Source organism: Somniosus microcephalus, chromosome 8, assembly GCF_052327205.1.
Source record: "Somniosus microcephalus isolate GS21.2 chromosome 8, FLI_Smic_1.0, whole genome shotgun sequence".
NCBI lineage: Eukaryota > Metazoa > Chordata > Chondrichthyes > Squaliformes > Somniosidae > Somniosus > Somniosus microcephalus.
In genome coordinates this window covers 261,738,209-261,757,617 of record NC_140994.1, presented here as the reverse complement: position 1 = coordinate 261,757,617, position 19,409 = coordinate 261,738,209, and the positions used below count along the sequence as shown (strand labels likewise).

Below are 19,409 nucleotides of genomic sequence, written 5' to 3'. Positions count from 1 at the left end.
ATATTTATCCCTCAATTAACATCACTGAAACAGATTATTTGGTCATTATCTCATTGTTGTTTGTGGGAGCTTGCTGTGCGCAATTTGGCTGCCGCGTTTCCTACATTACAACAGTGACTACACTTCAGAAATACTTCATTGTTTGTAAATGGGAGGCCATGAAAGGCAAATGCAACTTCATTCTTTTTCTGTGGACCTCCCTTTCCCCCTCCACCTCCCTTCGAGCCGTGACCAAAACATTCTCAGTACCTTTCCCTTGGCAGACATGGTTTGCAGTTATCGAGAACGGATGGCGAATCCAAACAATCTGCAGAGAGAGAGAGAAAAAAAGAGGATTAGCAATTATTTATGGCTCCATTAAAGGCTGTCAAACGCACAGTGATGCATTATGCATGTGTCTCTGCACACACAATTGTGAGGCACATCATTAACTGGCATTGTGTTTCATGTGTCCTGTAAATATGATCGGATGAAGCAACAGAAAGCTCTATGTTTACCCAAACATCCTGCGCCAGTGCTCAGCTGAAATGTTAATTTAATCGTTTTTTTAAAGTGATTATAATAATTAAGTATACGGCAAGCCTCAGCGGAAACAGGTGTATGGATTGTTTGGTCACTGCGTCGCAGACCATCGCTCAGAGCTCTGCAGTGGCAAGGAGCCTGGTCCCTGGTGCAGCAAAGCTTGTCGTCAGGAGTGATGACTCATGCAGATGAACAGGAGTAAAACTGCATTAGTGGACTGGGAGCGCAGGAATTGATGCATGGTTGCGCCTGCTGTGGCTCAGTGGGTAGCACTCTCGCTCTCTCTCTCTTTTGCCTGAGTCAGAATAGTTGCAGGTTCAGGTCCCACTCCAGTCACTTAATCACAAAAACCTAGGCTGACACCCCCAGTGCACCTCAAAGCACTGGAGAGGTACCACCAACGCTGCCTCCGCAAGGTCCTGCCAATCCATTAGCAGGATAGGCGCACCAACGTCAGTGTTCTCACTCAGGCCAACATCCCCAGCATCGAAGCTTTGACCACGCTCGATCAGCTCCGATGGACGGGTCACATCGTCCGCATGCCCGATACGAGACTCCCAAAACAAGTGCTCTACTCGGAGCTCCGACATGGCAAGAGAGCCCCAGGTGGGCAGAGGAAACGCTTCAAGGATACCCTCAAAGCCTCCTTGAAAAAGTGTAACATCCTCACCGACACCTGGGAATCCCTGGCCCAAGACCGCACAAAGTGGAGGAGAAGCATCCGGGAAGGCGCCGAACACCTCGAGTCTCTTCGCCGGGAGCAAGCGGAAGCCAAGCGCAAACAGCGGAAGGAGCGCACGTCAACCCAAGCACCCCACCCACCCGCCCCTTCAACCACCGTCTGCCCCACCTGTGACAGAGACTGTAGGTCCCGCATTGGACTCATCAGTCACCTGAGAACTCATTTCTAGTGTGGAAGCAAGTCATCCTCGGTTCCGAGGGATTGCCTAAGAGGAAGAGAGGCTTCAGAGGGAGTGCTGCACTGTCGGAGGTGCCGTCTTTCAGATGAGACGTTAAACAGAGGTCCCGTCTGCTCTCTCAGGTGGACATAAAAGATCCCACGGCACAATTTCGAAGAAGAGCAGGGGAGTTATCCCCAGCGTCCTGGGCCAATATTTATCCCTCAACCAACATCACTAAAAACAAATGATCTGGTCATTAGCACATTGTTGCTTGTAGGACCTCGCTATGTGCAATTGGCTGCCACGTTTCCTACATTACAACAGTGACCACACTTCAAAAAGTGGCTGTAAAGGTTGCGCAAGGTGCTACATGAATGCAGGTTGCTTTCTTTCTCTCTAGAGACACCTCTGATTATCTTACAAGCCCACTGGACCCTGAGAGAGAGAGAGAGAGAGAGAGAGAGAATACAACAAGGGCTGTGGTGAGAAAGCAGCTCGGTGCAGTTGAAATCTAAACTGGACAAGGTCTCTTGTCCCCAACAATTCCTTTGTCCTTTCTTTACACTGTAAATGACCCAAAGGGAAACAACACCTTGTCAGTTTGGCTCAGTCGGTGGAAAAAAAATCGGCCGACTTGGCCCTCGCTAACGCAGGCGTGCCCGGGTCAGTCGTGGGAAGCCCCTTGCTGCCGTAGGTCATTGGCTCTAAGCTCCGTGCGTGCACAGTCACCCTGCAGAAAGAAACCTAAAGTACTGTGACCACTGGAAAACAAGGTTCAATCATAGATTCCACTGGAATAGCATTCAAATACAGAGAAGTTCTGTTAAACTCATGCTAGAATCTTGGTTAGACCACACCTGGAGTGCTATATATTACAAAAAGGATATAGAGGCACTGGAGAAGGTGCAAGAAAGATTTACAAGGCTGATACCAGAACTGAGAGGCTATAACTATCAGGAAAGATTGAACAGGCTGGGGCTCTTTTCTCTAGAAAGGAGAAGGCTGAGATTTGACCTGATGGAGGTCTTCAAGATTATGAAAGGGTTGGATAAGATAGACGTAGAGAAGGGGTTTCCACATGTGGGTGGGGCGGGGCAGGGTGGGGTGGGGGTGGGGTGGAGACCAGAACTAGAGGCCATAAATATAAGATAGTCACTTCACCCAGAGAGTGGTGAGAATATGGAACTCGCTACCACAGGGAGTGGTTGAGGTGAATAGCACTGATGCATTCAAGGGAAAGCTGGATAAATACTAGGGAGTAAGGAATAGAAGGATATGCTGATTAAGATGCGTGGGATTCGGGAGGAGGCTCGTGTGGAGCATAAACACAGAAAGAGAGAAAAACGGGCCTGTTTCTGTGCTGTAAATATTTTGTAACATCACTGGGTCAGGATCTGACGAGTTGTCCCGAACAGGTGCGAGATCCTTCAGGATTCTCACAGAAAAATGAAGGAGGGCCGATAACACTGCGCTACGGAACCATTCACGGGCCACTCGGGATATCTCCCGACTTTCTATACCATAAAATCATAGAATGATATATCACAGAAGGAGGCCATTCGGCCCATCGTGCCTGTGCCGGCTCTTTGAAAGAGCTCTCCAGTTAGTCCCACTCCCCCCTGCTCTTTCCCCGTATCCCTGCAAACTTTTCAGGTTAAAGTATTTATTCAATTCCCTTTTGAAAGTTACTATTGAATCTGCTTCCACCGCCCTTTCAGGCAGCGCGTTCCAGATCACAACAACTCGCGAGGAAATCTCCTCATCTCCCCCTTTGCCAATTACCTTACGTCTGTGTCCTCTGGTTACCGACCCTCCTGCCTGTGGTAACAGCTTCTCCCCATCTACTCTATCAAAACCCCTCATCATTTTTAACTGTTTTTATCTCGTCCTCGAATCCCATCCCTCATGCAGAATCTTTCCAAATTCCCCACACCTATGATCACAACAGCTCAGTCCGCCCCAGCACTGGGTGCCTCTTAACATCCCGCACCGTACTTTCAAATATAAACTGATCCATACTTTGCACAGTGCACAGGTGATTGTGGGTTTGCTGGTCCAGGAACGACCTTTCCCACAATGTAAAAAAATACATTTCTCAACAAAGGACTGTGGTAAAAGAAAGAAATTGGATTTATATAGCACCTTTCAAGAAGTCCCAAAGCACTTTACAACCAATGTACTTTTTGAAGTGCGGTCACTGTTGTAATGTAGGAAACGCGGCAGCCAATTTGCGCACAGCAAGCTCCCACAAACAGCAGTGCGATAATGACCAGATCATCTGTTGTAGATCGATAGCAAAATACTGCAGATGCTGGAAATCCGAAATAACGACAGAAAATGCTGGAAAAACTCAGCAGGCCAGGCAACATCCATGGAGAGAAATTAGAGTCGACGTTTCGGGTCGAAACCCTTTTTTAAAACTGGAAAGGAAATGAAATAGATCGAAAGGCAGGGCTGGGAGAGAACAAAAGAAGTGAAGAGACATTAAGAGGTATTCAAAACCAGACGAGATGGTGATAGGACTAGTGGAGACAAAAGACGGCTCTAGATTAGGTGTGAAATGTTCTGGCAGAATGGGAGACAGCTGCCATGTAAAAAAAAAGAGGAAGTGGGGGGGGAGGGAAAACCCAAAACAAAGGGGTGGGGAAAAAAATATACAAGTAAAAATGTAACAAGGGCCGAGGTTATGATCTGAAATTGTTGAACTCGATATTGAGTCCGGAAGGCTGCAAAGTGCCTAATCGGAAGATGAGGTGCTGTTCCTCGAATTTACGTTGCGCTTCCGTGGAACAATGCAAGAGGCCAAGAACGGTGAGGTCCGAGTGGGAATGGAGCGGTGAATTAAAATGACAGGCGACCGGAAGCTCGGGGTCACCCTTACGGACTGAACGGAGGTGTTCCGCAAATCGGTCACCCAATCTGCGTTTGGTCTCCCCAATGTAGAGGAGACCGCATCGTGAGCAGCGAATACAGTATACTAGATTGCAAGAAGTACAAGTAAATCGCTGTTTCACCTGGAAGGAGTGTTTGGGGCCCTGGACAGTGGGAAGGGGGGAGGTAAAAGGGCATGTGTTGCATCTCCTGCGCTTGCACAGGAAGGTGCCAGGCGAAGGGGAAGGGGTGCTGGGGGTGACAGAGGAGTGCACTAGGGTGTCTCGGAGACAACGGGTAAACACAACGCCCAGTGTGACACTGAGACAATGGGTAAACACACCGCCCAGTGTGACACTGGGACAATGGGTAAACACACCGCCCAGTGTGAAACTGGGACAATGGGTAAACACACCGCCCAGTGTGACACTGGGACAATGGGTAAACACACCGCCCAGTGTGACACTGGGACAATGGGTAAACACACCGCCCAGTGTGACACTGGGACAATGGGTAAACACACTGCCCAGTGTGGCACTGGGAAAACGGGTAAACACACCGCCCAGTGTGGCACTGGGACAATGGGTGAACACACCGCCCAGTGTGACACTGACAACGGGTAAACACACCGCCCAGTGTGGCACTGGTACAATGGTTAAACACACCGCCCAGTGTGACACTGACAATGGTTAAACACACCGCCCAGTGTGACACTGACAATGGGTAAACACACCGCCCAGTGTGGCACTGAGACAATGGGTAAACACACCGCCCAGTGTGACACTGACAATGGGTGAACGTGCCCAGTGTGGCACTGAGACAATGGGTAAACACACCGCCCAGTGTGACACTGAGACAATGGGTAAACACACCGCCAAGTGTGACACTGACAATGGGTAAACACACCGCCCAGTGTGACACTGACAACGGGTAAACACACCGCCCAGTGTGACACTGAGACAATGGGTAAACACACCGCCCAGTGTGACACTGAGACAATGGGTAAACACACCGCCCAGTGTGACACTGAGACAATGGGTAAACACACCGCCCAGTGTGACACTGAGACAATGGGTAAACCCACCGCCCAGTGTGACACTGAGACAATGGGTAAACACACCGCCCAGTGTGACACTGAGACAATGGGTAAACACACCGCCCAGTGTGACACTGAGACAATGGGTAAACACACCGCCCAGTGTGGCACCGAGACAATGGGTAAACACACCGCCCAGTGTGGCACTGAGACAATGGGTAAACACACCACCCAGTGTGACACTGAGACAATGGGTAAACACACCGCCCAGTGTGGCACTGAGACAATGGGTAAACACACCACCCAGTGTGACACTGAGACAATGGGTAAACACACCGCCGAGTGTGGCACCGAGACAATGGGTAAACACACCGCCCAGTGTGACACTGAGACAATGGGTAAACACACCACCCAGTGTGACACCGAGACAATGGGTAAACACACCGCCCAGTGTGACACTGAGACAATGGGTAAACACACCACCCAGTGTGACACTGAGACAACGGGTAAACACACCGCCCAGTGTGACACTGAGACAATGGGTAAACACACCACCCAGTGTGACACTGAGACAATGGGTAAACACACCGCCCAGTGTGGCACTGACAATGGTTAAACACACCGCCCAGTGTGACACTGACAATGGGTAAACACACCGCCCAGTGTGGCACTGAGACAATGGGTAAACACACCGCCCAGTGTGACACTGAGACAATGGGTAAACACACCGCCCAGTGTGACACTGAGACAATGGGTAAACACACCGCCCAGTGTGACACTGAGACAATGGGTAAACACACCGCCCAGTGTGACACTGAGACAATGGGTAAACACACCACCCAGTGTGACACTGAGACAATGGGTAAACACACCGCCCAGTGTGACACTGAGACAATGGGTAAACACACCGCCCAGTGTGACACTGAGACAATGGGTAAACACACCGCCCAGTGTGACACTGAGACAATGGGTAAACACACCGCCCAGTGTGACACTGAGACAATGGGTAAACACACCACCCAGTGTGACACTGAGACAATGGGTAAACACACCACCCAGTGTGACACTGAGACAATGGGTAAACACACCGCCCAGTGTGGCACTGACAATGGTTAAACACACCGCCCAGTGTGACACTGACAATGGGTAAACACACCGCCCAGTGTGGCACTGACAATGGGTAAACACACCACCCAGTGTGACACTGAGACAATGGGTAAACACACCAACCAGTGTGACACTGACAATGGTTAAACACACCGCCCAGTGTGACACTGACAATGGGTAAACACACCGCCCAGTGTGACACCGAGACAATGGGTAAACACACCGCCCAGTGTGACACTGAGACAATGGGTAAACACACCGCCCAGTGTGACACTGACAATGGGTAAACACACCGCCCAGTGTGACACTGAGACAATGGGTAAACACACCGCCCAGTGTGGCACTGAGACAATGGGTAAACACACCACCCAGTGCGACACTGACAATGGTTAAACACACCGCCCAGTGTGACACTGACAATGGGTAAACACACCGCCCAGTGTGACACTGAGACAATGGGTAAACACACCGCCCAGTGTGGCACTGAGACAATGGGTAAACACACCACCCAGTGTGACACTGAGACAATGGGTAAACACACCGCCCAGTGTGGCACTGAGACAATGGGTAAACACACCGCCCAGTGTGACACTGACAATGGGTAAACACACCGCCCAGTGTGGCACTGAGACAATGGGTAAACACACCACCCAGTGTGACACTGAGACAATGGGTAAACACACCGCCCAGTGTGACACTGACAATGGGTAAACACACCGCCCAGTGTGGCACTGAGACAATGGGTAAACACACTGCCCAGTGTGGCACTGAGACAATGGGTAAACACACCGCCCAGTGTGACACTGAGACAATGGGTAAACAAACCGCCCAGTGTGACACTGAGGCAATGGGTAAACACACCGCCCAGTGTGACACTGACAATGGGTAAACACACCGCCCAGTGTGACACTGAGACAATGGGTAAACACACCGCCCAGTGTGACACTGACAATGGGTAAACACACCGCCCAGTGTGACACAGAGACAATGGGTAAACACACCGCCCTGTGTGACACTGAGACAATGGGTAAACCCACCGCCCAGTGTGACACTGAGACAATGGGTGAACACACTGCCCAGTGTGACACTGAGACAATGGGTAAACACACCGCCCAGTGTGACACTGACAATGGGTAAACACACCGCCCAGTGTGACACTGACAATGGGTAAACACACCGCCCAGTGTGGCACTGAGACAATGGGTAAACACACCGCCCAGTGTGACACTGACAATGGGTAAACACACCACCCAGTGTGACACTGAGACAATGGGTAAACACACCGCCCAGTGTGACACTGAGACAATGGGTAAACACAACACCCAGTGTGACACTGAGACAATGGGTAAACACACCGCCCAGTGTGGCACTGAGACAATGGGTAAACACACCGCCCAGTGTGACACTGACAATGGGTAAACACACCGCCCAGTGTGGCACTGAGACAATGGGTAAACACACCACCCAGTGTGACACTGAGACAATGGGTAAACACACCGCCCAGTGTGACACTGACAATGGGTAAACACACCGCCCAGTGTGACACTGAGACAATGGGTAAACACACCGCCCAGTGTGACACTGAGACAATGGGTAAACACACCACGCAGTGTGACACTGACAATGGGTAAACACACCGCCCAGTGTGACACTGAGACAATGGGTAAACACACCGCCCAGTGTGACACTGAGACAATGGGTAAACACACCGCCCAGTGTGACACTGAGACAATGGGTAAACACACCGCCCAGTGTGACACTGAGACAATGGGTGAACACACTGCCCAGTGTGACACTGAGACAATGGGTAAACACACCGCCCAGTGTGACACTGAGACAATGGGTGAACACACTGCCCAGTGTGACACTGAGACAATGGGTAAACACACCGCCCAGTGTGACACTGACAATGGGTAAACACACCGCCCAGTGTGACACTGACAATGGGTAAACACACCGCCCAGTGTGGCACTGAGACAATGGGTAAACACACCGCCAAGTGTGACACTGACAATGGGTAAACACACTGCCCAGTGTGACACTGAGACAATGGGTAAACACACCGCCCAGTGTGACACTGGGACAATGGGTAGACACACCGCCCAGTGTGACACTGGGACAATGGGTAAACACACCGCCCAGTGTGACACTGAGACAATGGGTAAACACACCACCCAGTGTGACACTGAGACAATGGGTAAACACACCGCCCAGTGTGTCACTGACAATGGGTAAACACACCGCCCAGTGTGACACTGAGACAATGGGTAAACACACCGCCCAGTGTGACACTGAGACAATGGGTAAACACACCACCCAGTGTGACACTGAGACAATGGGTAAACACACCGCCCAGTGTGACACTGACAATGGGTAAACACACCGCCCAGTGTGACACTGAGACAATGGGTAAACACACCACCCAGTGTGACACTGAGACAATGGGTAAACACACTGCCCAGTGTGACACTGAGACAATGGGTAAACACACTGCCCAGTGTGACACTGAGACAATGGGTAAACACACCGCCCAGTGTGACACTGAGACAATGGGTAAACACACCGCCCAGTGTGACACTGACAATGGGTAAACACACCGCCCAGTGTGACACTGACAATGGGTAAACACACCGCCCAGTGTGGCACCGAGACAATGGGTAAACACACCGCCCAGTGTGACACTGAGACAATGGGTAAACACACCGCCCAGTGTGACACTGACAATGGGTAAACACACCGCCCAGTGTGACACTGAGACAATGGCTAAACACACCGCCCAGAGTGACACTGAGACAATGGGTAATCACACCACCCAGTGTGACACTGAGACAATGGGTAAACACACCGCCCAGTGTAAAACTCAGACAATGGGTAAACACACCGCCCAGTGTGGCACTGAGATAATGGGTAAACACACCGCCCAGTGTGACACTCAGACAATGGGTAAACACACCGCCCAGTGTGACACTCAGACAATGGGGAAACACACCGCCCAGTGTGACACTGAGACAATGGGTAAACACACCGCCCAGTGTGACACTGAGACAATGGGTAAACACACCGCCCAGTGTAAAACTCAGACAATGGGTAAACACACCGCCCAGTGTGGCACTGAGATAATGGGTAAACACACCGCCCAGTGTGACACTCAGACAATGGGTAAACACACCGCCCAGTGTGACACTCAGACAATGGGGAAACACACCGCCCAGTGTGACACTGAGACAATGGGTAAACACACCGCCCAGTGTGACACTGAGACAATGGGTAAACACACCACCCAGTGTGACACTGACAATGGGTGAACACACCGCCCAGTGTGACACTGAGACAATGGGTAAACACACCGCCCAGTGTGGCACTGAGATAATGGGTAAACACACCGCCCAGTGTGACACTCAGACAATGGGTAAACACACCGCCCAGTGTGACACTCAGACAATGGGGAAACACACCGCCCAGTGTGACACTCAGACAATGGGTAAACATACCGCCCAGAGTGACACTGAGACAATGGGTAAACACACCGCCCAGTGTGACACTGAGACAATGGGTAAACACACCGCCCAGTGTGACACTGAGACAATGGGTAAACACACCGCCCAGTGTGACACTGAGACAATGGGTAAACACACCGCCCAGTGTGACACTGAGACAATGGGTAAACACTCCACCCAGTGTGACACTGAGACAACGGGTAAACACACCGCCCAGTGTGGCACTGAGACAATGGGTAAACCCACTGCCCAGTGTGACACTGAGACAATGGGTAAACACACCGCCCAGTGTGGCACTCAGACAATGGGTAAACACACCGCCCAGTGTGACACTGAGACAATGGGTAAACACACCGCCCAGTGTGACACTGAGACAATGGGTAAACACACCGCCCAGTGTGGCACCGAGACAATGGGTAAACACACCGCCCAGTGTGACACTGAGACAATGGGTAAACACACCGCCAAGTGTGGCACCGAGACAATGGGTAAACCCACCGCCCAGTGTGACACTGACACAATGGGTAAACACACCGCCCAGTGTGACACTGAGACAATGGGTAAACACACCGCCCAGTGTGGCACTGAGACAATGGGTAAACAAACCGCCCAGTGCGGCACCAAGACAATGGGTAAACACACCGCCCAGTGTGGCACTGAGACAATGGGTAAACACACCGCCCAGTGTGGCACCAAGACAATGGGTAAACACACCGCCCAGTGTGACGCTGACACAATGGGTAAACACACCGCCAAGTGTGGCACCGAGACAATGGGTAAACCCACTGCCCAGTGTGACACTGACACAATAGGTAAACACACCACCCAGTGTGGCACTGAGACAATGGGTAAACACACCGCCCAGTGTGACACTGACACAATGGGTAAACACACCACCCAGAGTGACACTGAGACAATGGGTAAACACACCGCCCAGTGTGACACTGACAATCGGTAAACACACCGCCCAGAGTGACACTGAGACAATGGGTAAACACACCGCCCAGTGTGACACTGACACAATGGGTAAACACACCACCCAGTGTGGCACTGAGACAATGGGTAAACCCACCGCCCAGTGTGACACTGACACAATGGGTAAACACACCACCCAGAGTGACACTGAGACAATGGGTAAACACACCGCCCAGTGTGACACTGAGACAATGGGTAAACACACCGCCCAGTGTGGCACTGAGACAATGGGTAAACACACCGCCCAGTGTGACACTGACAATGGGTAAACACACCGCCCAGTGTGACACTGACAATGGGTAAACACACCGCCCGGTGTGACACTGAGACAATGGGTAAACACACCGCCCAGTGTGACACTGGGACAATGGGTAAACACACCGCCCAGTGTGACACTGAGACAATGGGTAAACACACCGCCCAGTGTGACACTGAGACAATGGGTAAACACACCGCCCAGTGTGACATTGAGATAATGGGTAAACACACCAACCAGTGTGACACTCAGACAATGGGTAAACACTCCGCCCAGTGTGGCACCGAGACAATGGGTAAACACGCCGCCCAGTGTGACACTGAGACAATGGGTAAACACACCGCCCAGTGTGGCACTGAGACAATGGGTAAACACACCGCCCAGTGTGACACTCAGACAATGGGTAAACACACCGCCCAGTGTGACACTGAGACAATGGGTAACCACACCGCCCAGTGTGACACTGAGACAATGGGTAAACCCACTGCCCAGTGTGACACCGAGACAATGGGTAAACACACCACCCAGTGTGACACTGACAATGGGTGAACACACCGCCCAGTGTGACACTGAGACAATGGGTAAACACACCGCCCAGTGTAAAACTCAGACAATGGGTAAACACACCGCCCAGTGTGGCACTGAGATAATGGGTAAACACACCGCCCAGTGTGACACTCAGACAATGGGTAAACACACCGCCCAGTGTGACACTCAGACAATGGGTAAACACACCGCCCAGTGTGACACTCAGACAATGGGGAAACACACCGCCCAGTGTGACACTGAGACAATGAGTAAACACACCGCCCAGTGTGACACTGAGACAATGGGTAAACACACCGCCCAGTGTGACACTGAGACAATGGGTAAACACACCGCCCAGTGTGACACTGAGACAATGGGTAAACACTCCACCCAGTGTGACACTGAGACAACGGGTAAACACACCGCCCAGTGTGGCACTGAGACAATGGGTAAACCCACTGCCCAGTGTGACACTGAGACAATGGGTAAACACACCGCCCAGTGTGGCACTGAGACAATGGGTAAACACACCGCCCAGTGTGACACTGAGACAATGGGTAAACACACCGCCCAGTGTGACACTGAGACAATGGGTAAACACACCGCCCAGTGTGGCACCGAGACAATGGGTAAACACACCGCCCAGTGTGACACTGAGACAATGGGTAAACACACCGCCAAGTGTGGCACCGAGACAATGGGTAAACCCACCGCCCAGTGTGACACTGACACAATGGGTAAACACACCGCCCAGTGTGACACTGAGACAATGGGTAAACACACCGCCCAGTCTGGCACTGAGACAATGGGTAAACACACCGCCCAGTGTGGCACCAAGACAATGGGTAAACACACCGCCCAGTGTGGCACTGAGACAATGGGTAAACACACCGCCCAGTGTGGCACCAAGACAATGGGTAAACACACCGCCCAGTGTGACACTGACACAATGGGTAAACACACCGCCAAGTGTGGCACCGAGACAATGGGTGAACCCACTGCCCAGTGTGACACTGACACAATAGGTAAACACACCACCCAGTGTGGCACTGAGACAATGGGTAAACACACCGCCCAGTGTGACACTGACACAATGGGTAAACACACCACCCAGAGTGACACTGAGACAATGGGTAAACACACCGCCCAGTGTGACACTGACAATGGGTAAACACACCGCCCAGAGTGACACTGAGACAATGGGTAAACACACCGCCCAGTGTGACACTGAGACAATGGGTAAACCCACCGCCCAGTGTGACACTGACACAATGGGTAAACACACCACCCAGAGTGACACTGAGACAATGGGTAAACACACTGCCCAGTGTGACACTGAGACAATGGGTAAACACACCGCCCAGTGTGGCACTGAGACAATGGGTAAACACACCGCCCAGTGTGACACTGACAATGGGTAAACACACCGCCCAGTGTGACACTGACAATGGGTAAACACACCGCCCGGTGTGACACTGAGACAATGGGTAAACACACCGCCCAGTGTGACACTGAGACAATGGGTAAACACACCGCCCAGTGTGACACTGAGACAATGGGTAAACACACCGCCCTGTGTGACACTGAGACAATGGGTAAACACACCGCCCAGTGTGACACTGAGACAATGGGTAAACACACCGCCCAGTGTGACATTGAGATAATGGGTAAACACACCACCCAGTGTGACACTCAGACAATGGGTAAACACTCCGCCCAGTGTGGCACCGAGACAATGGGTAAACACGCTGCCCAGTGTGACACTGAGACAATGGGTAAACACACCGCCCAGTGTGCCACCGAGACAATGGGAAAACCCACCGCCCAGTGTGACACCGAGACAATGGGTAAACACACCGCCCAGTGTGACACTGAGACAATGGGTAACCACACCGCCAAGTGTGGCACCGAGACAATGGGTAAACCCACTGCCCAGTGTGACACTGAGACAATGGGTAAACACACCGCCCAGTGTGGCACTGAGACAATGGGTAAACACACCGCCCAGTGTGGCACTGAGACAATGGGTAAACACACCGCCCAGTGTGACACTGACACAATGGGTAAACACACCGCCCAGTGTGGCACTGGGAAAACAGGTAAACACACCGCCCAGTGTGGCACTGGTACAATGGGTAAACACACCGCCCAGTGTGACACTGACAATGGGTAAACACACCGCCCAGTGTGACACTGACAATGGGTAAACACACCGCCCAGTGTGACACTGACACAATGGGTAAACACACCGCCCAGTGTGACACTGAGACAATGGGTAAACACACCGCCCAGTGTGACACTGAGACAACGGGTAAACACACCGCCCAGTGTGACACTGACAATGGGTAAACACACCGCCCAGTGTGACACTGACAACGGGTAAACACACCGCCCAGTGTGACACTGACAATGGGTAAACACACCGCCCAGTGTGACACTGAGACAATGGGTAAACACACCGCCCAGTGTGACACTGACAATGGGTAAACCCACTGCCCAGTGTGACACTGAGACAATGGGTAAACACACCGCCAAGTGTGGCACCGAGACAATGGGTAAACACACCGCCAAGTGTGACACTGAGACAATGGGTAAACACACCGCCCAGTGTGGCACTGAGACAATGGGTAAACACACCGCCCAGTGTGACACTGACACAATGGGTAAACACACCGCCAAGTGTGGCACCGAGACAATGGGTAAACACACCGCCAAGTGTGACACTGAGACAATGGGTAAACACACCGCCCAGTGTGGCACCGAGACAACGGGTAAACACACCACCCAGAGTGACACTGAGACAATGGGTAAACACACCGCCCAGTGTGACACTGAGACAATGGGTAAACACACCGCCCAGTGTGACACTGACACAATGGGTAAGCACACCGCCCAGTGTGACACTGACAATGGGTAAACACACCGCCCAGTGTGACACTGAGACAATGGGTAAACACACCACCCAGAGTGACACTGACACAATGGGTAAGCACACCGCCCAGTGTGACACTGAGACAATGGGTAAACACACCGCCCAGTGTGACACTGACACAATGGGTAAACACACCGCCCAGTGTGACACTGACAATGGGTAAACACACCACCCAGTGTGACACTGAGACAATGGGTAAACACACCGCCCAGTGTGACACTGAGACAATGGGTAAACACACCGCCCAGTGTGACACTGACAATGGGTAAACACACCACCCAGTGTGACACTGACACAATGGGTAAGCACACCGCCCAGTGTGACACTGACAATGGGTAAACACACCACCCAGTGTGACACTGACACAATGGGTAAACACACCGCCCAGTGTGACACTGAGACAATGGGTAAACACACCGCCCAGTGTGACACTGACACAATGGGTAAACACACCGCCCAGTGTGACACTGACAATGGGTAAACACACCACCCAGTGTGACACTGAGACAATGGGTAAACACACCGCCCAGTGTGACACTGAGACAATGGGTAAACACACCGCCCAGTGTGACACTGACACAATGGGTAAACACACCGCCCAGTGTGACACTGAGACAATGGGTAAACACACCGCCCAGTGTGACACTGAGACAATGGGTAAACACACCGCCCAGTGTGGCACCGAGACAATGGGTAAACACACCGCCCAGTGTGACACTGAGACAATGGGTAAACACACCGCCAAGTGTGGCACCGAGACAATGGGTAAACCCACCGCCCAGTGTGACACTGACACAATGGGTAAACACACCGCCCAGTGTGACACTGAGACAATGGGTAAACACACCGCCCAGTGTGGCACTGAGACAATGGGTAAACACACCGCCCAGTGTGGCACCAAGACAATGGGTAAACACACCGCCCAGTGTGGCACTCAGACAATGGGTAAACACACCGCCCAGTGTGGCACCAAGACAATGGGTAAACACACCGCCCAGTGTGACACTGACACAATGGGTAAACACACCGCCAAGTGTGGCACCGAGACAATGGGTGAACCCACTGCCCAGTGTGACACTGACACAATAGGTAAACACACCACCCAGTGTGGCACTGAGACAATGGGTAAACACACCGCCCAGTGTGACACTGACACAATGGGTAAACACACCACCCAGAGTGACACTGAGACAATGGGTAAACACACCGCCCAGTGTGACACTGACAATGGGTAAACACACCGCCCAGAGTGACACTGAGACAATGGGTAAACACACCGCCCAGTGTGACACTGAGACAATGGGTAAACCCACCGCCCAGTGTGACACTGACACAATGGGTAAACACACCACCCAGAGTGACACTGAGACAATGGGTAAACACACTGCCCAGTGTGACACTGAGACAATGGGTAAACACACCGCCCAGTGTGGCACTGAGACAATGGGTAAACACACCGCCCTGTGTGACACTGACAATGGGTAAACACACCGCCCAGTGTGACACTGACAATGGGTAAACACACCGCCCGGTGTGACACTGAGACAATGGGTAAACACACCGCCCAGTGTGACACTGAGACAATGGGTAAACACACCGCCCAGTGTGACACTGAGACAATGGGTAAACACACCGCCCAGTGTGACACTGAGACAATGGGTAAACACACCGCCCAGTGTGACACTGAGACAATGGGTAAACACACCGCCCAGTGTGACATTGAGATAATGGGTAAACACACCACCCAGTGTGACACTCAGACAATGGGTAAACACTCCGCCCAGTGTGGCACCGAGACAATGGGTAAACACGCCGCCCAGTGTGACACTGAGACAATGGGTAAACACACCGCCCAGTGTGCCACCGAGACAATGGGAAAACCCACCGCCCAGTGTGACACCGAGACAATGGGTAAACACACCGCCCAGTGTGACACTGAGACAATGGGTAACCACACCGCCAAGTGTGGCACCGAGACAATGGGTAAACCCACTGCCCAGTGTGACACTGAGACAATGGGTAAACACACCGCCCAGTGTGGCACTGAGACAATGGGTAAACACACCGCCCAGTGTGGCACTGAGACAATGGGTAAACACACCGCCCAGTGTGACACTGACACAATGGGTAAACACACCGCCCAGTGTGGCACTGGGAAAACAGGTAAACACACCGCCCAGTGTGGCACTGGGACAATGGGTAAACACACCGCCCAGTGTGACACTGACAATGGGTAAACACACCGCCCAGTGTGACACTGACAATGGGTAAACACACCGCCCAGTGTGACACTGACACAATGGGTAAACACACCGCCCAGTGTGACACTGAGACAATGGGTAAACACACCGCCCAGTGTGACACTGAGACAACGGGTAAACACACCGCCCAGTGTGACACTGACAATGGGTAAACACACCGCCCAGTGTGACACTGACAACGGGTAAACACACCGCCCAGTGTGACACTGACAATGGGTAAACACACCGCCCAGTGTGACACTGAGACAATGGGTAAACACACCGCCCAGTGTGACACTGACAATGGGTAAACCCACTGCCCAGTGTGACACTGAGACAATGGGTAAACACACCGCCAAGTGTGGCACCGAGACAATGGGTAAACACACCGCCAAGTGTGACACTGAGACAATGGGTAAACACACCGCCCAGTGTGGCACTGAGACAATGGGTAAACACACCGCCCAGTGTGACACTGACACAATGGGTAAACACACCGCCAAGTGTGGCACCGAGACAATGGGTAAACACACCGCCCAGTGTGACACTGAGACAATGGGTAAACACACCGCCCAGTGTGACACTGACACAATGGGTAAGCACACCGCCCAGTGACACGGACAATGGGTAAACACACCGCCCAGTGTGACACTGAGACAATGGGTAAACACACCACCCAGAGTGACACTGACACAATGGGTAAGCACACCGCCCAGTGTGACACTGAGACAATGGGTAAACACACCGCCCAGTGTGACACTGACACAATGGGTAAACACACCGCCCAGTGTGACACTGACAATGGGTAAACACACCACCCAGTGTGACACTGAGACAATGGGTAAACACACCGCCCAGTGTGACACTGAGACAATGGGTAAACACACCGCCCAGTGTGACACTGACACAATGGGTAAACACACCGCCCAGTGTGACACTGACAATGGGTAAACACACCACCCAGTGTGACACTGACACAATGGGTAAACACACCGCCCAGTGTGACACTGACACAATGGGTAAACACACCGCCCAGTGTGACACTGACAATGGGTAAACACACCACCCAGTGTGACACTGAGACAATGGGTAAACACACCGCCCAGTGTGACACTGAGACAATGGGTAAACACACCGCCCAGTGTGACACTGACACAATGGGTAAACACACCGCCCAGTGTGACACTGACAATGGGTAAACACACCGCCCAGTGTGACACTGACACAATGGGTAAACACACCGCCCAGTGTGACACTGAGACAATGGGTAAACACACCGCCCAGTGTGACACTGACAATTGGTAAACACACCGCCCAGTGTGACACTGGGACAATGGGTAAACACACCGCCCAGTGTGACACTGACAATTGGTAAACACACCGCCCAGTGTGACACTGAGACAATGGGTAAACACACCGCCCAGTGTGACACTGACAATTGGTAAACACACCGCCCAGTGTGACACTGAGACAATGGGTAAACACACCGCCCAGTGTGGCACCGAGACAATGGGTAAACACACCGCCAAGTGTGACACTGACACAATGGGTAAACACACCGCCCAGTGTGACACTGACAATGGGTAAACACACCGCCCAGTGTGACACTGAGACAATGGGTAAACACACCGCCCAGTGTGGCACCGAGACAATGGGTAAACACACCGCCAAGTGTGACACTGACACAATGGGTAAACACACCGCCCAGTGTGACACTGACAATGGGTAAACACACCGCCCAGTGTGACACTGAGACAATGGGTAAACACACCACCCAGTGTGACACTGAGACAATGGGTAAACACACCGCCCAGTGTGACACTGAGACAATGGGTAAACACACCGCCCAGTGTGGCACCGAGACAATGGGTAAACCCACTGCCCAGTGTGACACTGGGACAATGGGTAAACACACCGCCCAGTGTGGCACTGAGACAATGGGTAAACACACCGCCCAGTGTGACACTGAGACAATGGGTAAACACACCGCCCAGTGTGACACTGAGACAATGGGTAAACACACCGCCCAGTGTGACACTGACAATGGGTAAACACACCGCCCAGTGTGGCACCGAGACAATGGGTAAACACACCGCCCAGTGTGGCACTGACAATGGGTAAACACACCGCCCAGTGTGGCACCGAGACAATGGGTAAACACACCGCCCAGTGTGACACTGAGACAATGGGTAAACACACCGCCCAGTGTGGCACTGAGACAATGGGTAAACACTCCGCCCAGTGTGACACTGAGACAATGGGTAAACACACCGCCCAGTGTGACACTGAGACAATGGGTAAACACACCACCCAGTGTGACACTGACACAATGGGTAAACACACCGCCCAGTGTGACACTGACACAATAGGTAAACACACCGCCCAGTGTGGCACTGAGACAATGGGTAAACACACCGCCCAGTGTGACACTGAGACAATGGGTAAACACACCGCCCAGTGTGACACTGAGACAATGGGTAAACACACCGCCCAGTGTGACACTGAGACAATGGGTAAACACACCGCCCAGTGTGACACTGACA

At 52.2% G+C, this 19,409-nt stretch overlaps 1 protein-coding gene across 3 annotated transcripts in view; it reads right to left on the bottom strand.

The window, feature by feature from the left end:
- anxa6 (annexin A6) overlaps positions 1-19,409 on the bottom strand; it is a 196,547-nt gene that overhangs the window by 160,152 nt on the left and 16,986 nt on the right. For all 3 annotated transcript variants that reach the window (XM_085996006.1, XM_085996007.1, XM_085996005.1), the window contains exon 2: positions 250-307. In XM_085996006.1, coding sequence (XP_085852132.1) covers positions 250-267 — 18 coding nt within the window. In that variant the 5' untranslated portion in view covers positions 268-307. The remainder of the gene's footprint in view (positions 1-249; positions 308-19,409) is intronic.